The sequence below is a fragment of the Gavia stellata genome, chromosome 37 (assembly GCF_030936135.1).
Source record: "Gavia stellata isolate bGavSte3 chromosome 37, bGavSte3.hap2, whole genome shotgun sequence".
NCBI classification, from domain to species: domain Eukaryota; kingdom Metazoa; phylum Chordata; class Aves; order Gaviiformes; family Gaviidae; genus Gavia; species Gavia stellata.
In genome coordinates, this window is record NC_082630.1 from 962,607 (window position 1) to 985,636 (window position 23,030).

A 23,030-nucleotide genomic window follows, 5' to 3' on the forward strand; every position below is an offset into this window, starting at 1 on the left:
GGCCAGTGAAGGGCTCCAGGCCAAGGTCCAGGGATCTTAAGACAGATGGACCTATTAACAGCATAGCTGAGGTCTCTGCTCCAAGTAATCCCAAAGCAAACCTTTGCAGGCTGGACAAGTCTCAAGTTCTGCTTCAGAAACATCACTTGTGATGAGCAGGTGGCCCAGCAGCAGTTCCAATTCAGCATCCACTGCCAGAGAGACAGCAGTGCCGCATCTTATCTTTGGGGGCAGCAGTTTCTTAGCTGGAAAAAAAGAAGTGCTCAAGAGAAACCTCCAGAAGGGCGATGGATGGATGGATGTAGCATGGTGCTACATTCATCCATCACACAAGCCACCATTGACAGCCTGATGCCAAAGACAAGGAAAAAGAAAGCCAACTATGGTGGCTTGAGTTGCCCACAAAGCAGGAAAGCCAAGCCACAGCTAAGTTTGTAAGAGGGCAAGAGGAGCCAGGAGGAGCTGCTCTCCAAATCTCAAAGGGGTTAGCAGTGGTCTCAATCCCTCTTCCACTTCAGCTGGGTGCTTCACACAACGCCAAGGGCTTCCAACCAGGCTGCTGGCTGCAGCCAGACTGGGCCCAGAACAGGCCAGACAGATCCACATTTCTTCCTTCAGCCAACAGGACAGCCTGGTGCTCAGTAGCAGATGTCATCGGCCTTTCCACATGCCACAGTGGGGGCGAGAAGGCAGCACACAATCAGTTTAGGTCTGTACAGACATTCACGCAGGCGGTAAGCACACCACAGAACAGTCTCCCCATGTGTGACCCTTCAAGCCCCTGGCATAAAGGGGCATCTCAGTCTCCTCAACGAGTCAATTCGCCATTTGTCAAAGAAACAAAGCCAGGTGAACCTGGCGTCATGCAGGCTGACAAACCCAACATGCTCTTGCTGCTCTCTCAAGGAAAACGCAGCAAGATCGTTTGGACTTCTCTATCCAACCAGGCTCGTTTGGAAGCATGTTTTACATAAAACTGTTGCCAACATTTACTGCAACACAGCTGAGCTCATTGCAACCAACACAAGTACCTTCTGAGAAAGACAGTTTACAGCTGCAGCAAGGTGTTCACTGTAACATTACAATAAGAAAGGCACACTGGAATAGCAGCATCCATCATCCTCTCCCCCCCAGGTATCAGAGTTACCATGAGCACCAAAGAAAGGAGCAGAGCTGAAGTCAACTGAGCTCTTTGTACTGCTCCAGAGTGCTTCGTTCAGGAAGGATTTGGGTAATTAAAGAGTCTTGCATCAGGAGGACACTGCTAGCACTGACCTAAAGAACTGCAGCTAAGTACCACTGAATCACAACGACATGCAGCAGTCAAAAAGCAAATGTCTCTGCTCTCTCCATCTTTGCTAGAATTTACAAGGTTAACTGTTCACCAATTCACTCCAGGGTGAACTCCCTTGCAGAGCTTGCTGAGGCTCTGACATCTATTCCAGGCTACAAAAGCAATTAAAGTATTTCTAGTAAAGTTTTACAGCATAAGGAGAGAAGGGAAAGTTGTTCCTGCCAGCCTCAGATGCTGGAGAAAAAGGAACAATCCCAGCAGTGACATTAAGAGCTTCTGGGACAACCAAAGCTGGTGCTTCAGAGGTATGGGTTCGTGCAGGAGTGCTACAAACAAGCTGAAGGAGCAGCTTCCTTCAGCTTCAGATGTCTCTCCGGTATGCTGGAAGCACTGGGCTCGGTGCATGACGTACTTTCTTGGCTCATCTGCTTTTGAGGATACTTAGCCTCATCTGAACAAGAGTTCCCTAACAGTCTGCTACACGCAGGGCCTGGCTGCGCACTGAGGAGACCTCCGTGCACGCAGTGCTCCTCAAACCAAGCTAGCCTGTGTTTCACCAGAGCTTCACAGTGCCCAGCGATCCTCAGACAGAGATCTGCATTTGCTCAAAAGCTTTGCTATGCAAATATTTCTTCTCACACTCCTATTTTTTAAATTGCATAGGAAACAAACTGCCTGCCACCAAAATATAAAGCACTGCTGACTGACGGACTCCCACCATGCATTCTCTTGACATCAGCAGCTCCACGTTAAGGACCTGGTAGGCCTTCCTACACCAGTTGTACCTGTTTCCACAACCTGACTGACTTCCAGGACCCACTCACAGTTGGGGGAGTCATGCATGCAGCTGCACAGAACCAAGACAAGGTTTAACTGGCAGCAGCTAGATAAGGAGACTGCTGCTGCCTGGAAGGAAAAACAACCTTGTATATGGCTTACTACAATCACTTACAGCTAAATTTTTCAGTCCCTACCTCAAACAGAGCAGCAAAATGAGCTGCCCCATGCACTTATTCCTTTACAGCACTCTGTTGTCTAAGCAAGCTAGATGAGAAGGTCCAAGTGTCAGCTTCGTCAGATCTCTGTTGTGATCACCGAGCAGACAGACCCAGAAGCTTAGGAGGTCATCATCTCATCTGCAAAGGTTACTGCCACAAAGCAGACTCAGATTTAAAGATATCGGATTTACACCGAGGCTGTGCAATCACTTTCATCAGCTGCTTACGCTGAGATACCAACCCTTGCATAAAAGTGTCAGGGCCGCATGTGAGTTATCTTCCAGCTCTACTATAGAAGTTTGCTGCAGAAAAGGGACAAGACAGTTAGCTGTGGAACAGCATTTTAAATAGCTTCAGCAAAACTTTCTTGATACTTATGTCCTGCAGAAACATCTGTTCCACCAAGAAGGCAAAACAAAACATACCTTTAAAATGCACAGCTGTGGTGCACTCCAGCTCAGTTCCTTTTCCCCGAGGCTGTTTTACTGCAGGGCTTTATGCTAAAGCAAAGATTTCCCCAAGCCCTTCAGCAGACAGGGCACCCCTCTCCAATTCTACATCCCACAGTCTGTCACAAAAGCAGCTTGGGTAAGACACAGGAAGTACCCTCAGGTTCTGGGAGTTGTGCAGAGAGGGTTTCCTCCCTTCTTAGGGAGCCACAGCTCCTTTCCCCTGCCACCAAAAAACAATCTTGCCCTGACAAGATCTTTGGATACTGCTGTAAATGCTCCAGCTTCTTCCACTGGGGCAATGTGCCCACTCCAGAGAAGAGCCAGCCTCAGAGCTGCAAAGGTGTCATGTTCCTGCACTGATACCATCAAGAGAAAAGACATAGCTGGTTTTTTCCAAGCCTGACTTGTTCCAGCTTTCCCCATTGCTCAAGGCAGATGTGTCACCATCCATCTGAAACTGTAACATGCCATTGACTCACGCTTCTGGGGAAGCAGAATGAGCCCGTAAAAGCAGTCTTTACAGGAGCATCAAGAGGAGTTCATGCCAGTTTGTTCGTTCCACAGGTATTTTAATGCTGCTGCATTACTCTGGGAGGATTGCATTTGAGGAACCATCAGAGATTAAAAGCACCTGAGCTTCTATGAAAACACTGTTCTTAAGCACCCCTTATGCTGAGTAATGAAAGAGCTGTGTGTCAGTCAACCTGTTTCATCTGGGTTCTACAGCAGATCACCCCACTTCTGCATACAAAGGATGGACTATCAGGATCCAGCACAGCACCAGGAATGGGAGCCAACACCACCAGAGCTCAGGAACGGCACTCTGTTCAGCCTCTGCAGACTTTGGGTCTCCTTGGACAGAAGGTATGCAGACCCTGCATTCAGATAAGGTCCTGAAACGGCATAAGGACACCTCTACCTGGTACTGCAGATCCACCCTGGTCCCCCACCAATGCTGCAGCCATCATGACAGTAATTGGCCTCCTTTCAATTTTAGTGGCCATGGAGGCATCAGCAGTCTTGGGCCAGACATCTCTTTCACCAGGAAGCGTCAAATATACTGACTTTCTCCTAGACTTTGGTGCCTCACATGCCACCATCCCGTTCTGCTTCAGGTTGAGCTCTAACTTGCAGGGCCAAGCACAGCGCCGAAAAACCTTGCAGACAATTTTCAGGTCACTATGAAAACACAGGAGACAGCCAGATCACCTCCCTCTGAGGAAAAGACTGACCCATATTTATGTCCATAAAGCTCCAGCTAAAATGAAACATTAAGGTTCTCATGACAAATGAAATACCGATGGCCTGGTTAAGCAGGCTGTCACCATGCAAAGTTTGTTGCTAAGAATGGTATTAAGTTGTGCCACCTACCACAGTTTACGTTTGGTGCTTTACAGACTTCAGTGGTCTTTTTTTTTTTTAAGGGAACTGCTGACTGACAGGACCTGTACCCGGTGAACTCTATTTGTAGAGGCTGGACAGACAGGCTTTATTCATTCTGAGAAATTAAACTGAGAAGAACTGCACACTCTGTCCAAAGGCTTAACCTTTAGACAAACTCATTTAGACTAACAGCTCTTCAGCTACTTTCCAACGAAGCACAGACAAGAACAATGAAAAATTTCTATTGCCTGGGATGGACACAATGACAGGCAGGGCAAGACATCAGAAACTACAAAGACTTTGATGGGCACAAACTCCTGCTTGCCTCTGAACCCTACTCCCAGAATTCACCTCCTGCCCTCAGTGCAGAGCCTGCCTTTTGTCTGCCTGCAGTCCTTTCTAATGCGGCTGTAGCTAGAGGCCCACCTTCACAGCTGCGGAGGTCTGGCCAGCAAAGAACCCGCACCACCAGCCAGAAAGAAGTTGTGACTGAACTCCCATGAGACGCCAGGGCCAACAAAGAACCCGAGTGCTCAAGGCATCAGCTCGGCTTCCTCCGTGCTACAGCACTAGCCTTCACCACTGCCTTGCTGGATTTTATAGGCAAATTGCTCCCCATAGGAAGACCCTTGTGCAGACAGCTCCAGTATCTTCATGGTGTCCAGCCTCCTTTCCTGACTGTGGCACTTGGCTGAACAACCCTCTCTGCTACCACAGTATTAAGAGAAGAGCTCAGAAGGCAACAGCCCCAATGAATAAGGGCATTAGCTATCTTCAGGTTAAGGGAAGCTGCTTCTGGGCTTCAGTTCCGCTATGATTAACCATTTATAGTCTTCTTGCACCTGCCACTGAAATACTTTATGCTTGGCCACTGTCCGACAGTTTGGACTAGACCGCTCAAAAGTCACACCAGACAAAGCCACACTCTGTTAGACACTGCTCACACTTGGCATTCTCTTTTCCCCTTCCCTGAGAAAAGCAAGTTATTCACATGAGCTCTGGGTCTGCTGTACTTGCTACAGAGCTCAGAGACAACTAAAAAAGACTCAAGAACTTCTTAGTGGGACCACAGGATCATCAGTGTACTAAGTTAGTCTCCAACACTGGCCAGGAAGGAGTGAAGGGGTGGAAGAGTAGAAAAAGGATCAGAACCAAAAAACTCCCAAGAGACAACTCTTCATGTGTCTTACCCCCCTTGAGCATCAGCCGCACTACAACTTATTTTCTTTCCCACTTCATAACTTCAGGGACAGTGTCTTAAAAGGCAGTTAGTCACACAAAAGCCATCACATTTGGCATGCCGAAACAGCCAAGGTCTACTTCACTAGAAAAGACAGCACAAGTTACTCAGATACTTTAGCAAATGAATCACCAGAGGTAACTTTGCAACAACAGGCAAAGCTGTGCTTGCCCCAAGGCTACCAAAGCACCAGCATGAAACAAGCCCCGCAACAGACTTGCTTTTGCAACCCCAATTTAAGATCCCCTCAAGTTCAACTTTCATATCCCACCAGAATGGGCCAAACAGCTGCAAGGGCTGGCAGAGCAATGCTAACCAGCTGCTGTTTCAACAGCCTGCCCTGTGCTGGGTTTCCCCAGAAAGAGAGGTTGCAACCGTGTCCCATTCTCAGCCCTTCTTCGGAGTTCCTCCAGGAACAAGTCTGTCCCCACCCCCAGGTAGGTCACACCTCTCCAGCCTTTCAGACTTACCACAGTACCACTCCATCTCCATCCACAAACTATTAAGTTAGGGCTCAACTGGACCAAAGCTCAGAGCCTGCCGCAACTCATCTACTAGGCTTCTTTTGCCTCTTACTGAGCTCCCTCCCAAATCCAGTAACCACCAGGTCAAGCAAAGGGGCTCGCAGCCCCTGGCCTGTACAGGACCAAGTCAGCCTGATCCAGCAACCATCAGCTACTTGCCACAGGACTGCTGCAGTCTGGTAGTAGTGACAGAAGCACTGACAGAAAAGAATCACTTTCCTTTGCATATCCCTCCATTAATAAAGACAAGCACAGAAGGCCAGTGAAAGCAGATGACATTTTTAACATCATCTTCCCTTTCTCTGGTGCTCTTCATTATGTATCAAGCAAATCTTGATTATTTCCTTTTCAAAGGTGAGGAAATTGAGCAACAGCGTAAGTTTATGTTTGACTATCACCCAGTGGCAGAAAAAGAGACAGCAGCAGAGTCTTCAATCCCAAAGCACGAATCAATCCACTAAATCACACAGCTGCTGAAGTAACCCCTTTAGTTCTTCAAGATGCAAAACCTCTTTTTTAAAATGTAACAGCACAGGCTTTCCTTTGTAGTAGTTGACAGAAAAGCATTCTCTGGATTTACCAAGCAGAGTATCTGTTAACAGAGGAAGTAAACCATTTCCTCTGGAGATGCCAGAAAGCATCCACGAGCTACTACCGCCTTCCAAGATTTTCCACCAAAGCCTTCCTTATCCGCTATTACTAGATTTTACAGGGGCCCTTTCAGTCCACATCCATCTTCAGACACCAACCTTCCCCAAAACCTTTACCAGTTCTCCATAAAAAGCATGCTGAAGAGGATTCCTGCAGCTGGCCCTCTTCCCTCCCACGACTCTCAGGAATAGCCACCTATACAATGAACAGGACCTGGTAAACATGGAGGAAATACAAGTGACCCTTTTTAAACCTGCTAGAACTAGTCTTTAATAACACAGAAAATGCGACTTTCATTCATCATCTGACTACAATGCTATAAAGAAACACAGGAGTCCACAGATAATGATCAAATTTGATTCTGCATGTTGATTAACAGTTAATTGTAGTGTCTGATGTTGATTACACAGGCTGGAATTGAAGAAACCCAAATGGTATAACTAGATTTCTAGGCATGTTCTGGATGTTGCCGCCTCTACCACAGCACCACGGTATGACACTGGAACATGCACTGTAATCACTCCTAAACAGGAGCTTCTAAAACAGAAATAAACACATGCAAGACATCCTCTTCAATTCAAATCACACACAATTAAATTCCATACATCACAAATCCTTCCAGTGTAAGAAGACATACAGTTGCATTCAAGGTGACAGATGAGGTCTGTTTAAAATGGCTCCAAACAGGGCTGGGTGTGGAAAAGCGATGGATTTTCTTTAAGGAGCACAAAACTGTATGAAGATGCCCCACCATACTCCTTAGACATTAATAATTATGCATGCCAACTCCAAAGCAAGAGCAGTCAAACCAAGGAAGAGGACAGGTACAACAAGCTGTACATTTTCCTACGGCAACAGAACAGTGCTGCTGCGCGTTAACAGACGGTCTTTCACTTTTTGTCCTTGGTCACACACTGCCTCAAGCACGTGCTTCCTTCGTACCTCTGGAGTATTATAGGACAGTGGCACTTTATCATGGATGGACAGTTAAACACGCTGAAGATGAAGTCTGCAAATAAATGGAGACCGCAAGGAGCCCAGGTAAAGATATCCATTGTGCTCATGTGCCTCGCTAACATAAGCTACCGTCACTCCATTGGGATCATGAAAGCTTCTTCTGTAGGATCCTGTCTCACTAAGTTCAACAACAAGGCTATATTTGGGCACAAACTTTGTCACGGTTTCCTGACTCAGCAACTAAAAGAAAAAGAAAAGAAAAAAAAAGAAAATTAACAACAAAAGATTTTGTTCTCCACACTTAGATCTCAGACACTTATACAGTCAAAGACCATTCCAGACTCCTTGGAAGAAGCAGCTAAGAACATAAGCACACATTTTGAGTAAACACTATTACACAGGCCTAACACATTCACATCTGAAAAGCCAACTTTAAAAAAAAAAAAACACAAAACCAAAACAAACCACCAGCAGAAGCATACAGAAGCGTACTCTACTCCAGCACTAGGCTGAAAGGACATCCACGCAGGAATCATCAGCTTGTTCCGATGCAGCTGATGCCAAGCAGCAGCCATCATGCTCTGCTCCCCATAGCATCAGTTTGTTAAGGCTCCTGCACTGCACCAGGAGAGACAACAGGTTTTACAGGGACAGCACAGAGTTTGTTTAGCTGAAATGGCACTTCCATCCTAAACACTGCTTGTTGATTTTTTCTTTTTTTTGAGAACGGAAGTATTTTCAATTCTTTGTATAGCTTAAAAAGCACCATGCTGTTTCTTTAGCATCAGATATCCCTTACAAAATACATTATTCTTGCTTATCCTCATCCTAAAGGGGGGTGTGACATAACACAGGCTTATAAGTCAGAACAAAGTGTCACCTAGTAGCATACGTAACATACACACTGTCTCCTAGGATGCCTAGGGTGGTCATTAGAACAGGTCAGACTTCCCAAATGCCCTCCGGACACCTGGCAATAAGCAGTTTAGGCACTTCGGGTACAAAGGTGAAATCTTCACATATCTAAATGTGGATCCTGTGTTGCTGCATGGCTAGGGCAGAGATAGTCTCTTTTTCTTTCCTGAGATCAAGATGGAAGGCAACTTAAGAGATGTGTACCTGCTACTCAGAGAAGCAAGTGTTCATTTTACTACCTGTGACTATATAAGGACTGTTCTACCTGGGGACAACCACAAGAGTTTTAACCACGGCACTAAAAAAATGTTTTAAGTCTTCCTGGGAAGAGGACGAAAAAGGACAAACAAGTATTTATCACTTTCATTCCTATACTAAAGGTGATTTTTTAAAAATTCTTTTTAATTTTTTTTTTACCTTAAATAGCATCCTTTTAATCCATGGTTTTTCAGACAAGAAATCCAACAAAGAAAATCCAGGATTGGGCCGGACAGCTGACATAGCTACCCAATATCCTCCAGAGCTGCTTAACCTGATATTACCTGGAAGACCAGGCATATTCTCAACAAACATATCTGCTCCACCTTTCATCAGCCCAGACACATAATACCTGAAAGTTATAGATAGTAGAATTAGGACATCTTAACTCAAGCAGTCTAAGTAATAAGCAAAAGTCCTAAAAGGAATTCACTTTAAAAAAATAGTATTTTTTTTTTCCTTATTTTGGTACAGGGAAATACAGCACAGCCACATTCCTCTGCCCAGAAAAAGTCAGCTTACTCCACTATGCTCAAGGAGCCCATGATGGAAAGATTATTCAGTCCAAATGTTTACAGTGAAAGAAAAAATTAAGTATTGAGGAAGGCCACCTTCTTTGCCATTGATCACTAGGCATGAATGGAGTGTAGGGTTTCTTTTGTCACTCAACTCATTTACCTAAACAATCTTTAAACAGAGAGTAGTAATAATTTCAGCAAAGTCATACCTCCTGATTCTTGCCATGGTTGTCTCCTGCACCAGGACAAAGTCTTCCGCACGAGAGAGCTGGACACCACTGGGAAACCTCAGCCCCACCATTAAGACTTTCACTTCTTTTGTTACTGTGTCATATTCAAGCAGGCTAAAAAAGAAAGCATTATATATGGTTTTGAGTGAAGACATATTTATTCATCTTGGTTTCATTCTCCAAGCATTCTATCTTCTCTCACATGCACTTCCCCTAAGTTAAAAAAGCAGAATAGCCAGGAAACATTTGTTTATGAACACAAGAGAAATACTAAGCCACTTGAGGTTGGCAGCATTCACGAAGGATTTAGGCTGAATGTAATGCTAACGCCTTCCCTTTTAAAATAGATGTTCCATGCAAGTCCTCTCGAAGGAAAAAGAGGAATCGCATTTATTTCGCTGCAGGTCTCATTAGCAACATCCACACATTCTCTCACCCTCTCCTGGGTAGTGCAGTGTTTGCACAGGTGGTTTATAAAGAGAAAAAACGTGAAGACCAAGGAAGTGGTGAAGTTCATTCCTACAGCTGAGCTTACAATAAAATGCCTTGGGGAAGAGATACTTGCCGCCCATCATCTGTGCCTTCCATGATCAAGAAGAAGTAGTCTCGTCTTTGCCATTTGCTACTGGAGTCAGTGAAGTAGATTTTCCTCCCATCCCGGGTCACTGTGAGATCATTCACAAATGACAACTTCTGACCTTCAATTAGTGTTTTGGTTGACACAAGCATTTTTGTTTCACCTGGTTACAAAAAGAAGAAAAAAAGAAAAAATACAAGACACACCAGACAAGCTTTTGTATGTCCTGCCTTGGAAATGAGTTAAACACTAACATGAAATCAGCAGGCACTTCACATTTTTTCCATTCGTGCCTCTGTTGCGTAATAAGGTTTGAGGTTGTAATGGAACAACTCAACACTGAACGTGAATGACCAGGAGAAAATACTCTTCAGAAAAACTGAAACAGTAGATGATGTTCCCTATTGATAAGTGCCAGACTTTTCACGTTTCTGAAGCTCATATGAAACCAAGTGCAAACTCAGGTCCCAACCTTGTAGAAGAATGCAGGCAAGCCAATCACTACTCCCTCTTTTGCCACAAATCTGTAGGAACAAAGAGTAGTACTTTCTAAACGTTAAAACATCAGCAGGTTCACTAACCTGCTCTGCCACAGTCAGCTCTGCCACCTATTACCAGGCAAATTATTAAGGTCAAATCTCTAAAAATTAACCAAAATTTATTGAAGTCATCTTCAGGCATGAGGTTTGGGTTTGTTTGTTTGATTGTTTTTGTCATGACTGAGTTAATATGGCAGCTGTCTGCCATCAAGAGGGGAGACCTTGATCATACCCTTCCAGAGCCACACAGTCTGAGCCCTTCGGTTACATCTCACCTAGCATTTCGCTAGTCTCCCTCTCCCCACCTGAAGCCAATCTGGAGACGTAAACTGCCAGAAAATTAACTTTACACGAAAGCAACTATCGCCTTCTGACAGCACAGCTCCTAAAAGTGAGATCTGGCTCCGGGACATACAACAAAGGGCACGATGCAACAGTGCCTTTCTCAGCAGGAACAAGCCACTTGACCTTCAGCCACACCAAAATACATCTTTCTTCACTTTCTAGAGATTGGGGTTACAGGGAAGTTAAGAGCTCTTCACTACCACACAACGAGATCAAGGCAGAAACAAAAGTACAGCGAATATGCCAAAAAGTTTATGTAACAGCAATATTTTTTTTTCCCTTTATGAAAACTGAAACAGCTACACAGAGGTTTATTCATGGATCCTGAGGTACCAATTTTGACCACCAAAAGCATATGTCACCAGAAGATAAGGCACTGGTAACGCTGATCCAGACAGACAGACAAAGAGAGGAAGTGATTGCTACAAGAAAATAAATATCAAGTTCTTGCATGGCATATTTCATCAAGACAGCTCCAAAACACTTTATGAAGAAGGCAGGCATTGTTTCACCTGCAGTGTCTGAAAAACTGCAAATGAAGCCCAGATATGTCAGTGGAAGAGAACTGCTGAGCAGAAAAGTCATACCTGTACCAGGATTAACTTCATAGAGTCCATAATAAGCATCTGCCACAAAAAGGGTGCTATTTGGCCCCACTCTGATGCCAAGTGGTCTTCCACATGTTGGCTCATCTTCAGGGGTTCCTTAGGAAACAATTTTTAAATGGTTTTCCAAACAGAAAAAAAATACAAGGCATTCAGACTACCTAAACAGGTCAAACTGTAGCTTAACAAAACCCTACGGCCAGCACCACACACATTCATTAAAGAAACAATTCTTACTTTCCCAACGTGTGAGTGAAACAGATATCCCCTCGTTTTCACCAGTCTAAAGATAATCATATAATTTGCCAGGCTGGTAGCTAGCTAACAGCTGCCCCAAGTGGGGCTGAATGTTAGAAAATTGGATTTAACTAAATGCTTCTTCTCAAAAAGAATCAGGTTTACAGTAGGTTTCTTTTTCTTTTCTTTTTTAAATTAAAAAAAAAAAAACAACCCAAACATGCACATCTTGGAACTTTCTTTTTCTGGAAAGATCCAACGCTGTCATGAAACAGCTGGATTCTCAAGACACAGACACTGAAGACTTTTATATGAGGAGGAAGGGGAATACTGCAAATCTGAAAAATTTGTCTACTTGAGTCCTGAAGAACTAAGAACTTCAGAACATCTGTAGTTTGAAAGATTAGCAAGAGAAACTTCTGGAGAAGGCAGTCAGATACAGCCTTTCTGCTTTGCTCCCCAACTGAAGGAGGGGGAGATGGAAGTCTAGGCTCCCCACTACCTCTTTGGCCCCAAAGAAATAGGGCAGCATAATCTTCCCACCTCTCCCAAACTGTACAAGTCCACTGGAAACAAGCAGTGGAAAGGTGATCCTTCATATCCATCCCAACACACATTCATGTCTAAGCAGCAGCTGCAAGTCCACCTTCCTATCAGCTGGCAGCGCCAAGACTGTCCTACCTATTAGACAGCCAGGAGAGTGCTTCCAAATCAGTCCAGAGCCTAATCGTGTCAACATCCATATAAAATTACATAGCTAAAATGATGAATGTGTCAATGCGAGCTACATAAAGACAGCAACAGTTCCTGCCCATAATTTCCAGCAACCAGCTCAGGGCTGCAGAACCTCATGTAAGCGTCTACGTTGTTACCGCAAACAAAACCATCCACAGTCCCAACAAACACCAGCCAGGCTTCTCGGACTGCCCAGGCAGTACTGAGATGGCCAACACTAAGCTTCCCCATAGAAATGGTTCCGTTAATAAACAAGCCACTACCTGTTTTTCTCACTCAGTTCCAGAAATCTCATTAAATGAAGCAAGTAAGTGGTTCAGAAAGAGGTGTGGAATTCAACGAGAAATAACTGCAACTTAGCAGTGAGAAAACAGAAATATCACAACCAACGGAAGATCTCTGCTAAAGCAGGTACAGCCACCACCACTCCCCACGGTACTTACAAACAGAGGAAGCGAAATTAGTACAACAAAATGCAAGGCAAAATTCTGTAGATGGGGAAGGTGGTATGTATTTTCAAAAATCTCTAAATAAGTTCATCTTTCCCACTCACACATTATCCAGAGTCCATTCACTCACACTTGTTTAGGAGTCCTCAGTTTTTATGGGGTGGCCCTTCACCTCAGAATCTTGCTGACTTCAGCTTCCATAAATATTAGGCCAGGTTGCTGCCCATTTTTTTCTTGTTTAGGATACGTGCTTTTTCTAGATGGACTAACAGGAAAAGGAATGTTATTTGTGATGCACTTCAACCTCGTCTTCCTCACGGTGTTAAAATGCAGGATCCTCTACCGAGAAGCCAGCCATGCTGCAGCCTTACGACAGTGCAGGCCTGGTAGTCATGACATAAAAAACCCGCACTCCTAAATTTTATTGCTGGGAACAGTGTCCTTTGTTATCGAGAGCACCCATTCCCATTCTTTCGGCCCTTCGTTCTGCTGTTCCTTCCAGTGCTTATATACATATTTCCACTCATACTTCACTCATACAAATATTTTAATATTTCTGTTACAAATCTCTGCAGAGGAAGATATGCACTTGCGTGAACAATCCAGACAGAACATCAGTTTAATCAACACAAGCCCTGACCCAGACATTTTCAGGTACACTATGTTCAGGAGCTGGTACTCACCACAAGGACCATGGCCAATTCTGGCTATCGTTTGTATTTCCCCATCTTCAATTTTGATAATCTTCCCATCAGCTGTCCCAGTAAATAGCACATCTGCAAAAACGACTGGTGTGATTAGCTTGATCACAAAACTGTAGTGGCAAACATCCCTCTACGTGACCGTTCTACTAGCATGAAGTAGAATTCACGTTTAAGACATAGTGAAGCAACAGTCTTCTTCAGTCATAGCAAAAGAATAAGAGGGAAGGGGAAAGATGAAAGCAAATAGGAGTATTTGGTTAGATTTCTTCCAATTCAAAAAGAGGAGGAGGGATTTAAGCCTTAGGAGTTACGAATATGGGATATGAAGCTTTTCACCCTTAAGCAGCCCAAATCCTTGGTTAAAGGTGGACGTAATAACTTAATGGCTAGTCATTGGATTGATCCCTCTGGGCAAATTTCTACCTCATCACTGCATCCATCTTCAAACTCTTCAACGAGCGACTGACTAGATAAAACTTCTCGTTCTGACACAGTCCACATAGGTGGCTTGGACACCTGCCAGCGCTCATACTGTATCAGTTCTGGAGAAGAATTACAAAAGCCATGGCAACTGAACAATCTCCCAAAACAAAAGCATTGCCAAATTACTGTATCCATGCCAAGGCATGTGATAGCATAAGACAGATTCACTGAACGCAAACAACACACAAACTTTTCCGTCCAATCAAATTAAATGAAAGACCACTGGATTAGTAGAGCCCATTGCTTAGACTTTTCCATCTCCAATTTAACTGAAGTTTTAAGTTTGCTAATTACACTTTTAAAAGGTAGACTTCAACATTTAATCACACAAAACTTATTTCCGGTCAGGTTGATTATTTCACCTATAGGTCAGCTGTCCCTTGCAGGAAGGCTTCCTTAAAGAGTTACCAATGAGATCGACAAAACTAGGTAACAGAAAAGAATCAGTGGCTTCAGGTAATCACTTTAGCACAGTGTTAACAGAGAGAGGTAGAAAAAGCGTAATCTGAGGAAGGAATTTACAGTAGTTTCTTGCTGGGTAAAATAATTCTTAAAAATATTTTACTAATTTATTAGAAGATATAGCAGAAGTAAAATAAATGACACGGCTAATGAGCACCTCTTGTGCTGAAGGATGTTTCAGTAAGGGCCTTGCTTGCAACTCCCACACCCCTTCCTTTTCACGTTAAACCAGTCAAGGACTCATGTCAAGAGTGGTTTCTAGCCTCACCCGCCTTCAGGAGGCATCGGGAACAACCCCTGCACAAAACTGGTTTCCTTCCAAGTGGGTGTCATTAAGAAACTGCTCGGAGGTGGCACGGGTTTGTGATTTGGGGAAAACACGCGTGCCATAAGAGAGAAGTATAGGATGGCACCTGTAATGCACACAACAGCACTGAAATATGCATATGCTATTCATCAAGTTGAGATTTTTTCTGTCATGTAAGCAAAAATTAACACCACAAAACTCAGCTCCCTCAGAGGCAATGAGCATTAGAAGAATAGGTAGTACCCTGTAAATATTAATTTCCAGTTAAAAGCTAGCAAAATGAAAAATGGGACCACTTCCTCCAAACATAAGTAGCCCTTGACTACATTGCTGGTGCTTTGAGTCCTGGAAGGCAGGGATTTTTAATCTGGCAACAAGATTTATTTTACACCGGGGAAAGAGGAAAAAAGCAGTATATAGCAGCCAGGTTTTGCTGCACAACACAATTATTTTTTTAAAAACCTGAATATTCAAAATAACTTCCAGAGTTTGTCACCTAAGAGCTATGTTGCTGATCAAACCCTTATCAATGGAGCAACACTTAAAGACCCTTCTTTAAAAGCTTATATCGTCAGTGCTTACCCCCAATATTGACAATGGACTCTGGTCCGACCAGCTGATTTTCCCATAACCGCTCGGCTTTTCGTAACTTGACGTTGGGCTCTAGCACACCCGTCAGGAGGGGAGGTTCCTTCAAACTGCAAAACAGAACACAGACATCGTGACCCTTGGCGCAAATCTGAAAACACTCTCGAGCAACATATTGGATCATTTTTTTCCTAGTTTGCCAACTCCTGCAAACCTGACCCATGCTTTACATACAGCATATTTCAAAAAAGAAAACACAGCTGACAAGCTGAAAAATCGACTCTGGTTCATCAAGGATCATCATTTTCTGGTTCTGCTGACCAGGAAAGTTGCAGTTACGTGTTCCTAAGAGGTATCTGGAAATCTATACAGCTTCAAGTCCAACAACACGTTCCCAGTTCACCTGTCTTACACAAAGGCAAAGGATTTCTGCATTGCCACAACACAAAAGAATTACTGCTTTCCTACTCAGCTGAATGAGTTACTTGTACCAGAATATTTTTCCTAAGTAGATATATGCAAATTCCTAAGCAAGAAGGTTTTAAAATTTAGAAGCCTGGCATTTTACAATACACTGAGATCTGACACTGTATAGCACTTTCATCACGGAGAAAAAATATTTTTTAATTACTAATTAGCATACAACTAGGGAAAAAAGTGTTCTAACAGTTTGAGCACTAGGACACACGTACTTTCGTACCATATATTCTCGTTCATGACTTGAATGCATTCCTATAGAGAAAGACGAACTCAAAGGCTTTAATAAGCTGCACTTAAACTTAAAGGGTATTGAACTGAAATCTCAAAATGACAAAATACGGTGCAATCTTCCAAGCCCTTATTCACATAAATAGCTAGGTTCAAGCCAGCTGGAGTTCCAACCAACTACAGAGATACAGAGAAGGGAAGTAGTAAGATGCCCACACAGTTTCAACTTAAATACCAGGCTCCAAAGCACTGCGCTTCAAAACCAGCCTTAACTGTGCTGACAAACTCGAATACGTTTCAGTCTCTTAGGTTCTTAAAAACACACACATAAGCCACCCCAGCCTCCATGAGTGAAGGATTTCAAGTTATTACTAAAAGCTGCGCACACGCACAGGGTGGTAAGCTCATTAGGCGTTCATTCACAACAGTATGCTAAAGCTCCTCCCTAGGCCAAGTTTTGAAAAGATTGAAAAATTCTTTTTTTTTAAATAACTCCTTATATGACCATAAGCAAATGCCTTCTACCTGTAGAATCTTAAGACAACGAGGTTTGACTCCAAAATTTTCCCAGGTTCACAGGGTCGAGGACCTATTTGTCACCAACCCCATTGCAACTCTACTGCTCATATGATGAAAATCATTACAACTTCTAGAGCTTCAGCAACTGGGGGGAAAAAAGTCAACTGAAATTGCAAACTACAAAAGCCATGACAATTGAGGAAGACAGGTCCAAACACAAGTAATTCAGAAGGAGAGAAAAATAAATACTTTTATCTATCCGGTTACAGACAGCAATCTTTCCTTTAAGTGTGTATTACTGGAGTGGCAAAGCCAACTGAATTACTAGCTCCTGTCCACAGAAGATTTGCAGCAGAGTTGTCTTCACAATGCTAGCACAAATTCGTTTTCCATCCCTTCTTCCAAGCATTAGAGAGTTTCAGATGAGGATGACAGGCTTCAGATAAGGAACTCATTTGCTGGGAACTCTGAACAGTTGTGTTTGCAAGCAGAAAATCCTCCCTGGGATCAATATTATCCAAGATAGGCTCATAGAGAAAGAACTTGAAATAAACCAGAGTTGCAGGAATTTCACATGGAGTTTCACAGGTCACATCTGCTTTTTTCTCCCCCCTCTTATTCCTCATTATTTCCAGTGGCTTACAGGAATAACATCACTACTAGCAAACAAGATTTCTACACGTTCTTTCACTGAAGATATTGATTCAGACAGCATCTACCTCCTTGAGCTTCTTCAAAACATTTCATAAACATCACACAGAATCATCTTATCTACTGTACAGACCAAAACCACTTCTGGCAGTGAAGCTAAGAAGCTAATTAAGAATGTACAGCAATATAAGCCAGTGATTTGGGCAGGAAGAATAGTTCTCCCGGTGTTGTAAAAGGGACTTGAAGTAAGAAATGTAAGCATGCAGAACACTGTTGCCCTGGACCAGAATTAGACCAGGACTATATAATAGGAAAAGCATTATAGACGTATCCTATTGGCTTTCAGAATTACTGTTCAGCTGCAACGTATTTCAGGGAATTGGCTTTCATTAAACCCAGCCACAGTAGAAAGCATTTCATTACGATTCGCAGTGAGGCAGCCGATGTCTAATAGCCTATTGGCAAGACTTGTAAGTACTACCCTACCACATTAACAGTTTCTTTCAACTCTAGAGATATTTACAGTGTTGTTGTTCCTTTTCATTGCGGAATTATTGAGTTGATCAGAAATATTTAGCAGACTGAACATTTTCACTTACTTCAAAATGCCAGGAGCACTGAACAGCCTGACTCTACCCTATGCTAGCAGTCAAAGCCTTTCACACGCAACTCCTCCCAACACAAGTCATGTCTTCTCACGTAGTTGATTCACTGTTAAACTACACATTTGATGCAGACCTCGACTCAGATGTTTACGAATTCAGACAGGGCAGAAATCACCTAGCTGCACTGCTTTACGAGATCTGCATTTAAATATAACATCACCATATGGTTCCACTGGTACAAAGCACCAAATCAACCCAGTCAGGTTATCCATTTCAATTTCCATCCTCAAACAGTCTCTCTTTGACAAAACTATAATAGCAGGGGTACAGCTTGGTCCTTAGTGAAAATGCAGTTCTTCCCTCACAGAAGGCAAGAGTGCACGTAAGTAATCACAAGCTCCACCAACAGCTTGGACAGCAAGAAATCATTTTCTAGATTAATGATCAAAGAAAGTAATTCAGCTCCTTCAGTGATCAGTACTGACACACAACTGCACAAGATGGCTCAGAAACAGACTGGGTAAGCAAAGCAAGCCATGGCAACGGATAATACTGGAATCACTCCCCAATTTCTTAAACCAGTTAGAACCACTTTACACGGTTGACTCTTGTTTGCTGGAAAAAAAAAAAAGAAACCCAAACCCACCAACAGAACACATATGAGAAATTACGCTTCAATAATTTATTTCGAAACAAAGCAACAATTTACCTTATAGGCTGAGGGTCTATAGGACAATCCAGTAGAACGGTTACTCCAAGCAGGGGCACAGTTAGAGATGCAGCCAAAGTCAAGAAGGTAACACGGAACACCTTGCTGCTGTAAGCACTGCCAAAACCAGACAAGAAATAGGATTAACAGGCTAAGCCGTTTTAAGATACAATAGTCTTTAAAAATCCTTCAACAGCCTATTTTCTTCACATAAGGAACAAGGAATACTTTTGCCCAACCACCATCCTGAACGACCTTTAAGGTCCATTTTGAACTCGTTAGGATAAGAGAACGGGGTATTTATCCAGTCTCAGCATACTGGCATCAGAGCATGAGTACTCTCATGTACAGGCTTCATGCATGCTACAAGTTACAGCTGACTTAAAAAAAAAAAAAAAACAACCAAGAAATGGGGGGGGAGGTGATGTTGTTTGGTTGGATCTTTTTGAACTTGATCTTCAGTTTTGGCAATGGTTTCCGTCCCAGCACAAATTTTGGATTAAAAGTTCAACTAAAACAACAAACATTAGAGGAAGTTAAATGAATGCTTGCTTAACTTAGTGAACATCGGCTTGAAACTCAAGCCCCAGCACACAAAAGAAATTAAGTATCTTCTATTTACCTACCAAAACACACAACAAAAAAGTAAAAACTCTTCTTCCACAGGAGAAAAACAGGTTTTGTTCTCAACAAGTTTAGAGGCATCAATCAGGCATTTACAGAGGAAAGCACAGAGCCACGCTCAACAAATCCTGGCCTTGAACTGGAAAAGGAGCTCCCACAATTTTAGCTACCCTGAACCACTCATTGGCACAGTGAGGCAGTCTCCTTGCAGTATCAATTAAATAAAGGCAAACAATGCCTGATGGTTCTGCATTAATCCTTGGACCACTTCCACTGTTTTGGCCTTCATTAACCAATCATCCAGACAGTAGGAAATACGAACTACTGCCCAGAGCACAGATACCACAGCTGGGGAGCTAATGACATGTACTTGCAGTACTGATATCAGCATCAAGGTAACCTTTGGGATTAGCAGCTGGAACAGCAAGGACAGAACTAGGCCTGGATTTGGCCACTGCTTGCATGCACAATGTGCAGAAGTTGGAATATTCATAATCCATCACAGCTCTTTGCTGACAGCACAACTGCTGACAGCCCCGCTCTTCTGGCGGCAGACGTAGGCGGTTAGGATGGAGACCTGCCCCAGTTTCCCCAGCTCTGCACAGTACCTGACAGGCCCTCACAAGCCACCATGCAAATCACCAGGCTGTGCCGAGGTGACTGCTACAAGGAAGCTGACAGCCTGCCACGACAAAAGCCGCTGCTGCTGCTAGCCCAAAGCCACAGGCAGTTCAGCCCTCTCCAAGAATTGTCATTAGCACTGCTGCTGTTGGTCACCAAACTTTCCCAGCTCCCCCCAAGGCCCTCACCACCTCAGCCTACTTCCTTTCCACCAGCATGCTCAAGTATTCCTGCTCTCAGATATATCAAAAAAATAAATTTTATTTCTCGCACTCAAGAGCGCAGCATTCCCATCGTGAACTTCAGCAGCGTTACAGCACTAACCCTGTCGCCATCTGAGCTGGACCAGGCTGGGAAGCTGCTTCAAACAAGCTTTCTCATCTGCACTGACCTGTTCATACTTCCCAAGAGCCAGACTGCCCTTGTAATTAATTAGAAGAATTCAGCACTTCCTGCTCTAACAGCAGATGTCTCGAGGAAGCAGCAGCCTTCCCAGTCTGGTTCCCCTTGGATTTGGAATCGAGAGCAGGTGATAGAGATACGAGGCGATCCCCAAGTTTACACAAAGAAAGACTTCAGCTGTCAGCCTTGTCCTTCCACTGTCCTTCAAAAGATGAAGGCTCAGTACTAGAAGACTAACAGTACTGTCAGCAGACACCTGAGCATCTTTGTGACATCTGAGAACAGCTCACACAAAAGGAAGCTTATAAAGATGAATGGGAACTCATCTGCCAAAGCCAACTTTAATTAAAGTTCCTGAAAGCACGATTTAAGTAAAGGTCATCTTTCTGATCCTCATTCAAACTTGCAAGGAACTGACAATAACGCAGGAAGAATGAGGTGACAAGCAAACTCACACTTCAAGCCTGCAAACTGCAAGACCCATTTTAGATGCTGCTGAAACCACAAGAATTTAAATAAAATGCAAAAAATTAAAGAAAAAAAAAAGCAGCTGCTCAGAATCCTTATAAAAGTAAACAAACAAAACATACCTACTATAGAATACTGACAACTGTAAGTTACTGACTGGTCACTGGAAAGAATCATTGAAGTAATGGTTCACCCACACTGATAAGCAAAACAGAAATCCTTAGCTAATTGCGTCTCTGATAATTAATCCCACATGGACTCCAGCCACAAATCTCAATAATGCAACTTACCAGGACTCCGGCTATAAGGACAGCAATTTATTTGTCACTAAGAACTAAAAAGAGAAGCCATTGCACCAGCTCTTGAAGACAGATGGTAGGCTGGCAAGACGATACTATGGGTCACCACAGCCAGGAGTCCAGGCTGCCTCACCCTCTTGGCAGAAGAATTATTGGGGGGCCAGAGGGGAAAGCAACTGTCATCAAGAGTTTCTGCCACGGCTCCCAGCCAGAAAAGGGCAGCCTTCAGAATTTCTTCCACCGGTTTCATGCAGGCCAGTCTCATGAGAACAGAACCTGTGGATACTCTGGATCATTGCTGGAGCCCTAGAAATTCAACTGGTTTAAGCGAAGTTACCAAGGGAGACTGAAGCCAGGAAGAACAGTCTCTCAAGCTGACAGATGTTGATGCTCTCCTTCAAAAACAGGGGCTATGTATGCAAGCCACCGTCCACAGTCTTTCATTCTGATGACCCTCAAGGGCAGAGGTAAGAATCTGCAAGGTACTCAAATCAGAGGAGACATAATAGATGGTGAACCAAAGCCCTCAACTACTTTATTCAGTGGAAGGCAAACACCACCACTTTCTTATTGCAGCTATTTGCCTTTAGTTACAGTGAAGCTATTGTTTTATACAATTTCTAAACAGAAAATTGTAAATGGAATCTGCTTTAACTTAGCCACAAACAAATGGACTGGTTTTAAGGTTATTCTATCTCAGACACACACAGAGTTATACAGGACTTAATCACACCCACAATAAATCTGTGCAAGCCACAATGGGATAACTGTTATTTCTTAACTAGCAAAAGATAAACAGTACTTAAACAGACCCATTGCAAAAAAAAAAAAAAAAAGCCACAAATTAAACCATTTTTGGGGTTAAAAGCTCTTCCTGCAGCTGGGCAGAAGGAGGTGTGCGGGCCCTGCCCAAACCCCTCCTCCCTCTGCCAGCCACCGCCAGCCGAAGCAGGAGCACTAGGGAGAGGAGCACCCATTGCGGGTGCTGGGAGCCCGGGGGTACCCCAGCATCAACCTCTGCCGCCAACCGGGAGAGGGGAACTGAGGCCTGGCTCCCCAGGCCCGCGGCGGCCTGCTCAGCCCCGGGGCAGCCACCCAGCCCCGTCCGCGCCCCCTCGCCCGGGGCAGCCTCTCCCAGGGCACTCCGGCCCCGACCGGGGCCTCCCTCACCGGGCTCGGGCCGGGCCGGTGGAGCCTCTCCCCCTCCCAGCACGCTTCCCAGCCACATTTCCCTCAGGCCGGGCCCAGTCGCCGCCCTGCAGCCCCAGGTCAGGCCGGGCCCAGTCGCCGCCCTGCAGCCCCAGGTCAGGCCGGGCCCCCCAACCTGCCCCCCACGAGCCCCACTCCTCGGCACCCCGGCCAGACGGCGGGTCAAGCCGAACACCCCCCTCCCACCGGCCGGGCCCGGCCCGGGCCCTCCGCACACCGCCCGCCACACCGCACCGCACCGCACCGCACCGCCCCGCACCGCCCAGCGCAGCGCGGCCCTCCTCCCCCCTCAGGCGAGGCCTGCCCCACTCCGGCGGTCAGGGCGGGCCCCTCTTCCCTCCCCGTCGAGGGCGGCCGCGCCGGGCCGGGCCGGGCCGCACCTGCCCTCCTTGGCCTCCTGCGCCGGGCTGTCCTCGGTGATGACCTGCGGGCGGAACGGCCGGCGCTGCCGCAGGCCCTCCGCCTCATTCATGCTGCCGCCGCCGCCGCTCCCGCCCTCCCCGCACACCCCCAAGGCGCCGCCCCGTGGCCACGCCCCCGCGGGGCCCAGGCCACGCCCCCGCTCTCCCTCCGGCGCCGCGGCGGGCGTGAGGGGAAGGGCGGCGCGGCCCCTCGGCCGCCGCTGGCTGCGGCGGGCGGTACGCGCTAGTAGCCCCCTGCCGCCGCGGGGGTCTCGGGGCGCTCCGCCGCTCCTCCCTGCGCGGCCTGCGGCTGCCGTGGGCAGCGCCGGCGCTGCAGCCGAGCCGCAGGGCCCGCGAGATGGC

General features: G+C 45.1%; 1 protein-coding gene across 1 annotated transcript; it reads right to left on the reverse strand.

Annotated features, from left to right (window-relative positions):
- Window positions 1–6,875: 6,875 nt before the first annotated feature.
- On the reverse strand, window positions 6,876–22,738 carry APMAP (adipocyte plasma membrane associated protein). Its single transcript, XM_059832967.1, has 9 exons — window positions 22,647–22,738; window positions 18,644–18,760; window positions 15,446–15,561; window positions 13,591–13,683; window positions 11,469–11,585; window positions 9,986–10,160; window positions 9,400–9,534; window positions 8,832–9,024; window positions 6,876–7,739 (listed from the first exon to the last, which is right to left on the reverse strand). The coding sequence occupies exons 1-9, from the start codon at window positions 22,736–22,738 to the stop codon at window positions 7,530–7,532; spliced, it is 1,248 nt and encodes a 415-aa protein (XP_059688950.1). The 3' UTR covers window positions 6,876–7,529.
- Window positions 22,739–23,030: the final 292 nt, after the last annotated feature.